The sequence below is a fragment of the Panulirus ornatus genome, chromosome 59 (genome assembly GCF_036320965.1).
Source record: "Panulirus ornatus isolate Po-2019 chromosome 59, ASM3632096v1, whole genome shotgun sequence".
NCBI classification, from domain to species: Eukaryota; Metazoa; Arthropoda; class Malacostraca; order Decapoda; family Palinuridae; genus Panulirus; species Panulirus ornatus.
In genome coordinates this window covers 20,163,477-20,176,332 of record NC_092282.1, presented here as the reverse complement: position 1 = coordinate 20,176,332, position 12,856 = coordinate 20,163,477, and the positions used below count along the sequence as shown (strand labels likewise).

At 39.6% G+C, this 12,856-nt stretch overlaps 1 protein-coding gene across 2 annotated transcripts in view; it reads left to right on the top strand.

Moving 5' to 3' along the window:
- The first annotated feature begins 9,685 nt into the window (after positions 1-9,685).
- The window catches only part of LOC139767215 (uncharacterized), a 90,955-nt gene continuing 87,784 nt past the window's right edge, over positions 9,686-12,856 (top strand). Inside the window, exon 1 of one of the 2 annotated variants that reach the window (XM_071696340.1) lies at positions 9,686-9,816. Coding sequence is in view for 1 of the 2 variants with exons in the window: in XM_071696338.1 (XP_071552439.1) it covers positions 12,365-12,416 (52 nt within the window). In the remaining variant the exon portion in view is untranslated. Of the gene's footprint in view, positions 9,817-12,213; positions 12,417-12,856 lie in introns of those variants that run through there. The other variant, XM_071696338.1, reaches the window with a different exon arrangement.

Sequence of the window (12,856 nt, the reverse complement as noted above, 5' to 3'; positions counted from 1 at the left end):
ATATATATATATATATATATATATATATATATATATATATATATATATATTGTCTTTATGAGTAATTCAAGAGTCTATATTTATTTTCATCAATCTTTTATGTACGGTAAGCAACTGATGTAGCTTTTAACCCACAAGATAGCAGCCTTAGGCAAAATAAGAATATAATATGCTACAGTTTTTAAAGCCACAGTGCCATTTTTGCCCATATATATATATATATATATATATATATATATATATATCTTTTTCTTTTAAACTATTCGCCATTTCCCGCATTAGCGAGGTAGCGTTAAGAACAGAGGACTGGGCCTTTTTGGGAATATCCTCACCTGGCCCCCCTCTGTTCCTTCTTTTGGAGAAAAAAAAAAAATGAGAGGGGAGGATTTCCAGCCCCCCACTCCCTCCCCTTTTAGTCGCCTTCTACGACACGCAGGGAATACGTGGGAAGTATTCTTAATCCCCTATCCCCAGGGATAATATATATATATATATATATATATATATATATATATATATATATATATAAATATATATATATATATATATATATATATATATATATATATATATATATATATATATATATATATATATATATATATATATATATATACCTCAAATTACAGAGGTATAAGTTTGTTGAGTATTCCTGGGAAATTATATGGGAGGGTATTGATTGAGAGGGTGAAGGCATGTACAGAGCATCAGATTGGGGAAGAGCAGTGTGGTTTCAGAAGTGGTAGAGGATGTGTGGATCAGGAGTTTGCTTTGAAGAATGTATGTGAGAAATACTTAGAAAAGCAAATGGATTTGTATGTAGCATTTGTGGATCTGGAGAAGGCATATGATAGAGTTGATAGAGATGATCTGTGGAAGGTATTAAGAATATATGGTGTGGGAGGAAAGTTGTTAGAAGCAGTGAAAAGTTTTTATCGAGGATGTAAGGCATGTGTACGTGTAGGAAGAGAGGAAAGTGATTGGTTCTCAGTGAATGTAGGTTTGCGGCAGGGGTGTGTGATGTCTCCATGGTTGTTTAATTTGTTTATGGATGGGGTTGTTAGGGAGGTGAATGCAAGAGTTTTGGAAAGAGGGGCAAGTATGAAGTCTGTTGGGGATGAGAGAGCTTGGGAAGTGAGTCAGTTGTTGTTCGCTGATGATACAGCGCTGGTGGCTGATTCATGTGAGAAACTGCAGAAGCTGGTGACTGAGTTTGGTAAAGTGTGTGAAAGAAGAAAGTTAAGAGTAAATGTGAATAAGAGCAAGGTTATTAGGTACAGTAGGGTTGAGGGTCAAGTCAATTGGGAGGTGAGTTTGAATGGAAAAAAACTGGAGGAAGTGAAGTGTTTTAGATATCTGGGAGTGGATCTGGCAGCGGATGGAACCATGGAAGCGGAAGTGGATCATAGGGTGGGGGAGGGGGCGAAAATTCTGGGAGCCTTGAAGAATGTGTGGAAGTCGAGAACATTATCTCGGAAAGCAAAAATGGGTATGTTTGAAGGAATAGTGGTTCCAACAATGTTGTATGGTTGCGAGGCGTGGGCTATGGATAGAGTTGTGCGCAGGAGGATGGATGTGCTGGAAATGAGATGTTTGAGGACAATGTGTGGTGTGAGGTGGTATGATCGAGTAAGTAACGTAAGGGTAAGAGAGATGTGTGGAAATAAAAAGAGCGTGGTTGAGAGAGCAGAAGAGGGTGTTTTGAAATGGTTTGGGCACATGGAGAGAATGAGTGAGGAAAGATTGACCAAGAGGATATATGTGTCGGAGGTGGAGGGAACGAGGAGAAGAGGGAGACCAAATTGGAGGTGGAAAGATGGAGTGAAAAAGATTTTGTGTGATCGGGGCCTGAACATGCAGGAGGGTGAAAGGAGGGCAAGGAATAGAGTGAATTGGAGCGATGTGGTATACCGGGGTTGACGTGCTGTCAGTGGATTGAATCAAGGCATGTGAAGCGTCTGGGGTAAACCATGGAAAGCTGTGTAGGTATGTATATTTGCGTGTGTGGACGTATGTATATACATGTGTATGGGGGTGGGTTGGGCCATTTCTTTCGTCTGTTTCCTTGCGCTACCTCGCAAACGCGGGAGACAGCGGCAAAAAAAAAAGAAAAAAAAAAAAAATATATATATATATATATATATATATATATATATATATATATATATATATATATATATATATATATATATATATATATATATCCACCAGGATGATGTAACAGGAAGATCCGAGACCTTTCGTGATAATTAACGTATTCAGAGTACAGAGATCATGAAGATATGTTGGTCTTACAAACGTAGATGTGCATGACATGTAAGGCGCATGACTTGGTTAGGTGAGAGTCAGGCGGGAAGATCAAGAAATGTGACCACCAAAGGCGAGGGTGGGGTTATCAAAGGCATGGGGTCGGGTGACCAAAAAGGCAATGATAGTGTGGTTGAGTATTAACTCACGACCCTGTATATGTTAATCAGTCCTTTGATGATGGAAGGATCTAATCTGTACATGTCTAAAGTGATGTTTGTGATTACTATGAAAGTTGTGTCTAATGATATTAGATTCCATGATATTTCTGTATACAACTGAATGACGAAGATACAATATTCTTGAGCGTTACTTCAGTCAAAAGGGTGCTTAAATCTAGGCTAAGCAGGAATAGGGAATTTGATTCTTGTCCTTCGCGATCGCTATACTATTGCTGCTTTATTCTTAAATCCAGTTCTTTTCCACTTCGTTCCAAGTACTTTACTGCAGTCTTTGTATGGCACTTGGTAACCACAACCACATGAATGTTCAATCGGGTTTTCTATCAACAATTTTCTCCTGTGTTGCTGTTCCTAGATACAATATTGAGACCCCATTCCTTAAGTAGTTGGTGGAATCTCAGAAACTTGTGTTACATGGTTATTAATGCTATTAGATTCTTTGTCTCTTCAGCTGAAAAACCTTCTGGCAACTATACAAAGGTTTGTTGATGAACGTCCTGGGGTACTTTAAGGACGACGCAACACAATAAATTTTGTTGATTTCAACATTGAGAAATTCTGGGCTGCAATAGCGGTACGCACGAAGATAAACGCGGATTGTTTTACTTTATTCTGCTGAGCTGAGTAAAAGTGTGTATATATTAACAGACTTTTGTAGGTTTTATGAAAATGCTGAAGTTGATCTGTTTCATATACATTTTTTTTTTTCTTTTAACTATGGCATTTGGAAAAAGCAAGTTACCCTCATTTTCTTGTCCACAGGTAAATACTGCAGAAGATCTAAGAGGATGTTGGCGTATGCAAATTAAGCCATCTACATAACGAAAGCCTTTGACGTTTGGTGTGACACTGGGAAGAAGTTTAACTTTGAAGAACTCCACGTAAGAACCACTTAACACAGCAGAAAGGGGATATCCCCACACCATGCCGGATCTCTGTATATAGCACTTATCAAACACAATTTGCAATCCTTAACAGTCCTTAATGCAAAGCTTTATCTGCTCCACGATAACAGCCGGAGATAAGGGAAGGCTGTGCTTACCAAGCTCTTCAGACAAAACCCCAACAAGTCGTCCACTAGTACAAGTGAACAGTGACTTCGCGTCAAAACTTACAACCTGAAGTTTACATGAATGTTATTTGATTCGTTGACAAGATTCTCCTTATTTCTTACGTTTGACTGGGAGATTGTACCAACTTGCGGGTTCAACAAAGCAACAAGCCACTTCGAGGGTTGATATATGACCCTTCTGAACTGTAATTTGTCTTGTTTAGTTGTTTTTAAGTTTTTGTTTTAATGAGACTCTACATATACAGAAGTGTAGGAGAAATGGCAAACAACTGTTTGATCAAATCATCATCCAACTGAGTAAATGTTTCATTTTCAGACTGAAGTTATTGTTGGTTCTTATTCTTTTTTGTGTGTAAGTTTGAGTCCCACTGAAAAGATCTTGTATTTCTTTTATGAACAATTACTTTTGTTTATCACTACAACTGCTTTTGATGTATCAGCTTAGGTACATGTAGATCGTCGCCTTCCTTCATGGTTTTTGATAGAAGCCTCAGATCTCTGAGGACAGTTAGGAATGATGTCTCTTGACATGGCTTCATAGACAATACCTTTACTCTGTTGACATTCACCAGATACAGAACCATATCTTTCAAATGCCAAATGGTTTAGCCACCTCTACACTGTTCACGGATGTGATTGAAATGATAAGCATAGGCTATTATACCCAAGTGCTGAAGTTGTGTCATTGTTAAGTTGCTTATTGGAAAGATTTATAACAATTTCTGGATTAGCCAGTCTTTGTCCAGCCACTGTTGTTGCTAATAAGTTCCTGAAGTTTTCGTTCAAGATGAAGTTCAAGGGCGCTAAGCGATGAGCATAACTTTCTATTACAGTAATCCAACAAGTGGTTTCCAGCTGGCAGGTAATTCACGTTCGAAACAACTTCTCTTGAGGTTGTAGATGTTGGAGAACTCGTTCACTTTAATTTTCAATATTTTTATATGTTCCTGAAGAACAACAGTACATATACTCCAGTATACGTACAGTCTTATCAAGACACGGAAATCAAACACACCAAACAAAGCAAGGTCTCATTTCTGTTCAGTTGGGTTAGTTACACATTAAGCTTCGAAGTGGCTTGTGGTTTTGTTAGACTCACAAAGAAATAAAGAAAATTTTGTCATCCTATCAAATATCATACATGAAAACTTCGCCAATAATGTGGTAAGTTTTGACGAGGTAACTGTTCAGTAATATTCCAGTGGACGAAATGGATTTTTTTCTTTTTCTTAAGAACTTGGTAAGCATAGCCTTCCCTTGTCTCCTGCTACTGATCATCACACCAATAAAGTTTTGTGTCAAGGACTGTATTTTTGAGTCTAGTAATAAGCAATGTCTACAGGTATTCGGCATGGCGATGGAAAACTCCCTTTCAGCCATGTTGAGTAATTTCTTCATAGAGTTTCAAGGTAAACTCTCCCCAGCGTTATACTAAGAAGCACCGAAAGATTTCGTTAAGTAATTAACATGATTTTCATAAGTCCGACTGATGAAGACATTGGCTATCATCTCCCGAGACTCAACAGCCTAATAACTTCTATAAACTTTACCTGTGAAGAAGGTGAGGGTTTATTGTTTTCCTTGGTTATCACAGCCTACAGACATACGAACCAGTTCACAATCAGCATTTTCAAAAAGCCTATAAATATCTGCCCCTATATATATATATATATATATATATATATATATACGCACAAAATTGCAAGAAACGCGGGATTTTATAAACGCTGTCCTCTGACGACGTAAAAGACGAAAGCGCTCAGGATCTCGTGTTTCCTTTTCCATATTTTTTTCAGTATATATATATATATATATATATATATATATATATATATATATATATATATATATATATATACCCTAGCTTAGCTCACTAGGACAAAGCAAAACAGTATGTGTTCATCTCAATGTCACTTCGTGCGCACCGCATTTGCAGTCTAGAATTCCTTGATGGTAAAATCAGCAAAAGTTATGAAACTGCCTCGTCCTTGAATACTGCCAGACCCTCACTGACCAATCTCTGTATAGTGCCAGAACGATACTGTTCTACTCAAAACGCAAGAAACCTTACAGCAGCACTGAAACCTTCTAGCACTACTATATCATAATACACTTCTAGGCTGTCCCACCTACTTAAGGAATATGATATCAGTATTGTACTTAAGAACAGCATTACGGTAAGAAACTTGCCGATAAAGAAAAACTGAAAATGCATTTTTTATTTTACGTTGAAGGTTCCAGTCACGGACAAAAGTCCACATCAAGGCTGGGCCTTAATTGAAATGAAGAGAGAATTATGAAGCGTAAAAAGACAGGTGAAAGTATTTATGAATTTCTGAGGACGTGAAAGATCTATCCTTTGAAATATGCCAGGTCATAGGTATTGGGAAAGACATGAAAGGGTAGAAAGTTCTTAAAGCTTAGACGTGTAGGGAAAGAACCAGGTATCAAAACTACCCACCGTTAAGTTTACCATATACCACGTAAAGAGTGTAACAAAGTTCACTTCCGACAAACTAGGAGAGACCTGAATTTAAGAATAAAGTAGCATCAGTATAGAGTTGTGACGGACAAGAATCAAGTGCTGTATTCTTGTATATGCAAGACTTCGGCCGCCTTGTTGACAGGATCAACGCTTAGGAAATTGTATTGTCATTCAGTTGAAGTTAGAAATATCTAGAATATAACATTATTAAACACAGCTTTCATACTAATCTCAACATCAATCTGGACATGCACACATCAAATCCTTTGATAATGAATATAATTGTCTGCTTGTACAAGTTCATAAGCTGTTCCATGACCTGACCCTTGCCTTTGGTCACTCGACCTTTGCCTTTGATGGTCAACTTGCATATTTTTTTCCTACGTTGAAGGCTCCATTACGGGCAAAAGTCTACATCAAGGCCGGGCCTTAATTGAAACAGAGAGGATTATGAAAGGGAAAAAGAAGCGACAAGTGAAAGAATTTACTCATTTTTGACGAAGTGAAACACCTGTTTTTTGAAATGGGTCCCATCATAGTTATTGGGAAAGACATGAGAGGGGTAGAGAGTTCCAAAGTTTCAAAGTGTAGGGAAAGAAACGATTATCAAAACGGCCCACCCTTGAACTGCTGATGGCCACACAATAATCATGTGACGCAGCAGCTTGTCAAGTATAGCGTGGTCTAGCTGGGGGCGAGGGCCAAAAAACAGCCAGCTCTCGGAAGCAGAAAGCAAAGTATAACATACAGAAGAGGGAAAGAGAACCAACGTTGCAACGTAAGACAAGCGGTCAAATTTTGGAAGTTAGCCTGGGATAGTGTATAAGACGGACTGCTTTCAACTCTGTCAAGAAAGGACGCAGAGCTAGAACCATCCCAGATATGAGAGCAGTACTCCAGGCAAGGACGAATCAATCCTTTGTATAAACTGAGTAACTGTTCAGATGAAAAGAAGTTTCGACACCATAACAGGACATCCAATTTCTTAGAGGCAGACTTAACCATTTCCATAATGTGGGGTGTCCAAGATAGTGTGGATATTACAGTAATACCAAGTATATTCACTGTGTCAAGAGGTGGAATTACGAAACCATAAAAGGAGTGACTGAAACTGTGAGGATGTTTTGATTGAGAAATTTGTAGAAACTAGGGTCTTGGAGGCATTAAACTTAACCAAATTTCATCTCTCCCACTGCGATAGCCTGTCCAAGTCTGAGTTTATTGTGTCGAGACAAGATATAGATCGAGCGTGAAAAGGAGCAAAATTGAAGGATGTAGAAGAATGCAGTGTTGAGTCAGCTTTGTTGAGGTGCCAGTATGTACACGCAGAAGGGGCTGCTGGAGGGGGAGGTGCCTTTAGAATAGATGCATTTATGAGAGTATGATCATATGAACTAATTGGGGTCCAGATTGTGTAGCAACAGCGAGATGGATTAGAGGTGAAAAACAAATCCAGAGTATTGGGAGAACAATCATAGCGGTGAAGAACATATGTAGGGTGGGAGATGACTTACTCAAGATCCTTACAAATGGAGAACGTTAGGGCTTCATTTCCCCACCATCTGTATGGGAGGAATTCAACCATTCCCTATGGTGAACGTTGATATCTCCTGAGGAGAGAATCTCGTCTTAAGGGTGACAGAATGCCACAGTCTCGTGGCAGGAGTTTCGACAGTCGAAGAAAGACGCAGAATTTGTAGAATTAGGAGAGCAGTCAGCGAAACTAAAGAAAAGTGTGGTAGTTGGAAGATAAACCTTGAGCCACATAACATCAAGGTCTGGGGACTCAAGGTCCTCGAGGCGTGCAACAGGTGTTGATGCGGGAATATACACAGACACCTCCTCTGCACCGGAATCGTGAGTGGAGTGGTTGGTCACCTTTCTTACTTGACCCTATGTGTCTGTTAAACCTATATTTGTTCGTTAGCTTTGTATCCGCGAAGCTGTGAATCATCCTGAAAGCGCTCAGACTTTGTTTTGTCATCCCACTGTTATTCGCATATTCCTTAATCACATGTTCCTTCGTATCTGGCATTGCTGACCGTAACGTATTCCTGTACCGCCCGGGGTCAAGTACTATTCATTCATCTTCCTCTGGGCACTGGTCGATGAACTAGGTACTTGGTATATATATACAGACAAATCACAAAAGATGTGATTCAGGGAGATACAGGTTGCCACTAAGATGAGTATTCCGTGAGTATTCACATCTTCAGGTACACATACACATCTTCAGGTACACAAAGACTTATGTATGACTTGTAAGACGCATATTCACATCTTCAGGTACACATACACATCTTCAGGTACACAAAGACATATGTATGACTTGTAAGACGCATATTCACATCTTCAGGTACACATACACATCTTCAGGTACACAAAGACATATGTATGACTTATAAGACGCATATGTGGCCTCGTCAGGTTAGGCGGGAAGGCCTTGTAAAAAATTCTACCACTAAAAGCAAAGGCGACCAAAGGCAGGAATCAGGCGATCAAAGGCGGGGGTTGGGTGACCAGGGGCAGGAGAACTCAGTTTTGGATAAGCTCAGAAACCTGTACATGTTGACAATTTTGATGATGAAGAAAACTGCGTTTAATACTAACAGATTCTATGATGTTTTGTATGTCGGTTGACAGCTCGTACAAATAACCAAGTCAAAACCTTCACCCACTAAATGAAAATAAAAAATGACCATTGTGCAATGTTGCAAGTATCGACCTGTAAACACTACTGCCATCGATATCTCGGGCATAATAATGATCAATATTGATCAGTCTTTGTCCCTGTAATAATGAACCTTAGTAACTGCAGCGTAGACAAGTTGGAGCAATATTTATGTCCACGGGATTTTATGGTTAGGGAATAATGAGACGTGAAATAATTCTTAGCATGTAAATAGGGAGCGTAGATCAATTACTAGTTCAGCTAGATAGATTACCAGGCCCTGCAGTCTGTCAGTGGACTGACACGGACTTAGAATTCTAATCATTATTTTGGCTCTTTCATTAATAAGGGTGGCAGGTCTACCTCCAGGGAATTGGCCGTCTGCCACTTTGCCAGCTGGCAAGGTAAACGGGAATTGATATTAGATTTTATGATTAATATGTTTTGAAGTATTATTTTTTCTTTAAAAAAATTGTCATTTACCCGTATACTCATTTATATTTTCCACAAAGATTGTTATTTACCTAAAGCATCCAATGATGAAACATGATATTCCTAACGCAAGAGCTGGTTTGGTGAACGAATTATTGATTGGGGAACACTCATTTGGTACTCACAGCAACAGTTTGAAGTAAAACGACTATAATTTTGCTTTTTTTCAAAATAACTTACCTTAATTAACGCCATAAGTAAGTGATTCTGTGGTATGTTAAACCCTCTTTCAGGTTTATTTAACACGTCTGGGAAACAGCTGTGACAAATCATTCACAAGAAAATGTGGAGCTACCGAATAAGCGATTTCGCTTTAGACAAAATGCACCAACGTCACTTCTGGATCGAATGTGGTAATCGTCTTCTTTCATTCAATTCAAAATATATTAGGGCGTTATGTTGTTCAGAACAGGGGAAACTCTTAAAAATCAAATATCCAAATATCATTTATTTCAACTTTAAACGCACCGATTTCACTCGTCTTGTGACAGAAGTTTGCCAAAAGTGTGACGAACAGCCAGGTTGGTGTACGTGGTGCACTGTGTGGTGACCTGAACCCGCTGGAATCACCTCCTTCAAACATAGAAGAGATTTTGGCTTTTTGGACGTAAGTCGTCGTTTCTCACACCCTCATAATGTAACTTGCTTTGAAAATAACACTTGGGGAATATGTGAACCATCAATTGTTATGATTAGACTTGAAAAAGTATATCTTGATTGTTAAAAGAGTGGTTGTCTGTATCGCAGTGTTTCGGTTTCATTCAAATGTACATGAGCATGTGTTGAGCGAATACGAAACTTTTCTATCCCATGTACGCAATGGGATCAACAACATTGCGTTATTTATTTGAGTCCACCTATTAACAGGGGCAACGCCAACGCTGTGGGTCGTATTGCCTGTCAACGACATGGTTTAGTTGGGCTCCATCACCCACGCTTTGAGTCAACGCTCGCCCCTGACTTAACTAGTGGTATTAGCTAACTAGTAGCTCCATCCATCCTAGCGTCGTCCTTCATGTTGTAACCCAACCCAGGAAAGAAAAAAAATTGATGACAAATGAAATTACGTATCATTGATGTCATTAAGAATCACTGTTCAGTCGTTCCACGTAAATGTCACTCTGTGGATTCATAGGAATATATATATATATATATATATATATATATATATATATATATATATATATATATATACCATCACTTTCGCGAACCGTTGTGTGATAACATTCAGTCTACACGAAATTACTCAATGGGACAGCCCCTGTAATCATTAAATCATCAGGGAGGCCAATCAATATGTGAAGTACAAACTTTCACCAACTTTGATAGGGAATGACGACAGAAAGTAAACTAAAGTATAAATAGACATTAGCGACATAATTATTGCGAACTAAAGAAAGCAAAATCAATGTTAAGACGAGAGGTAGTGGAGGGGAGAGAGCGGGCGGAGGGCTAGAGGGCTTGCGTTGGGAGTAAGGGACGGAGGGGAGGGGTGAGGGAGTGGGAGGGAGGGAGGGAGGGAGGGAGAGGAGGGGCAGATGGAGGGCTCAGTGTGGGAGCGCTGGTGGAGAACGGGGACCTATGGGGGAGGAGGGGACTAGGGCCGTCCCTAGATATCACTGAAAAGAGACCTGGTATTTCCCATCTTTTGTACTTGAAATATAGATTTGTATTTTATCTATTAGAATTAGATCCTGTGAAAAACCAAATTCCCATGCAACGAAACAATAAATCAAAGAAAACGCCCATTAGAAAGAGGGAGCGAAAGAGGGAGAGAGTCTCCCTCAGTAGGGCCGTTCCGAGATAGCGAGTGTCTCTCTCTCTCTCTCTCTCTCTCTCTCTCTCTCTCTCTCTCTCTCTCTCTCTCCCCTAACCTACCCCCCCTCGTAACTCACCCCCGTCCCCCCCCCCCTTAATGCTGTAAATGCCATGCCGTGTCTGATCTACCGTTTGTTTGTTCGTGTACCGAGTCTTTTTCTCTTTTCTTGTTCGTTGATCCACTTCTTTTACGTAATCAGTTATGGAATACCACCAGTTCATGTGACAGGTAATAGACTACGACCAGAGAATGTTATTATTGCTTTTTTTTCGTGGAAGATATAAAGTAATGAAAACTCAGGAATAATCTGAAACTTTCCTAGATCCATAGTAACGTTTCTCCCTCGCCCACCTCCCCCCCCCTCCTCCCCACCGCTTATTCCGCCCCCATTCCCTTTCCGCATCAGCTATAGCGGTCACCTCGCTCTAAAGACCACCTAACTATGTGACCGCCAATAGTTTAATGCCCTTGCGCCGCAGAGGTCAAAATTAGAATTTGAACTTCCGGATGTTTGAACTGTGATTCACGTATTTCTTCATCATGAGTCACGATTAGCCAACGGAATGTTAGAAAAAAAATACTTATTTCGCAACAGCAGGAGAAGTGGGAAATTCGCCCTTATGATACACATGGATTATTTCTCAACTATCGGACTGGCTATTCCGGAACGGCCCTAGAATGAAAGCGAACAAAAATTTTATTTAGCCCTTCTACGGGGTTGGCCGAAACTCTCCTGCTCCTAGTCGTGACGTAGTTCAAGCCCCGCCCATTCTGACAAATCCGTGCATGTGATTGGCTATCCAGGCGGCCTGATGGGCTCTCTTTTTAAGGGGGCTTGAGAATGTAGTACGTTGGTAAAGGTCGTTAGAATTGCATTTATTTTAAGTATATCATTAATCTATATGTTTAGTTATTAAAAAATTGTATTGTTTTCAAGACTTATACTGCTATACTGATGCTGAAAATGGTATTGGTTTGGAGACTTTAGAGATAAATGCATTATTATTTTGGTGTATTTACATGCAGACAATTTCTATATTCCCCCTTTGATTATCGAATGCATATATCATCATTAACAGAAAAGCAATACTGAAGCTACAACTCTGATAAAAGAAGGGAAAACAGTATATTCTTGGCCCCTTTAACATCATGGCGTCCCGTTTTCTACTTGGTAGGAATTTTGATGAGCCCGGGCGCGAGGCTAGACTGTTGCCGCTCAGCCTCAGTTCATCCTTGTGTGTGTACGGTTTGTGAGGGAACACGATGAGGCGAAACATCAAATAATATGTGAATTATATGTGTTCTTATTAAGGATTTACTTCCCTGGGATTTTTTAATGCAGCTTGTTCAAGAAAATCCTGCAAAAATGGCGGAACAAACAAATACAGGTACAGTTGACAAGGCTCAATATGGCATTCCCTTTATTGTTTACATCCCCAACACCATCGTTTCATACCACGTGTTCCTTTTTTTTTTTTCGTCAAGTAGGAGATGCAAACCTAGGTAGCATTGAAAATGTTTTGGGAGTATACTTAAAACATTAATATTCAAATGTTCAATTGGAAGAGAAGCCTGTCGATCTCTTCAAACTAGACGAGGGCTGCCAACATGATAGGGGAGGAGGGGGGATTGACCGGTACTTTGCTCTCATAACACACTCGTGGCCAGATTGCCTCAAGGAATTGCATAGATAAGTTGACATATATGAGATTGAACGATTAGAATTGGTTTTGGATTGATTAATTGGTAGAAAACAGTATTGAAGCATGTTGGCAACCCTGTTTCATTGCGATCAGCTGAGGGCAGGACCGACATGACAGATTGCCAT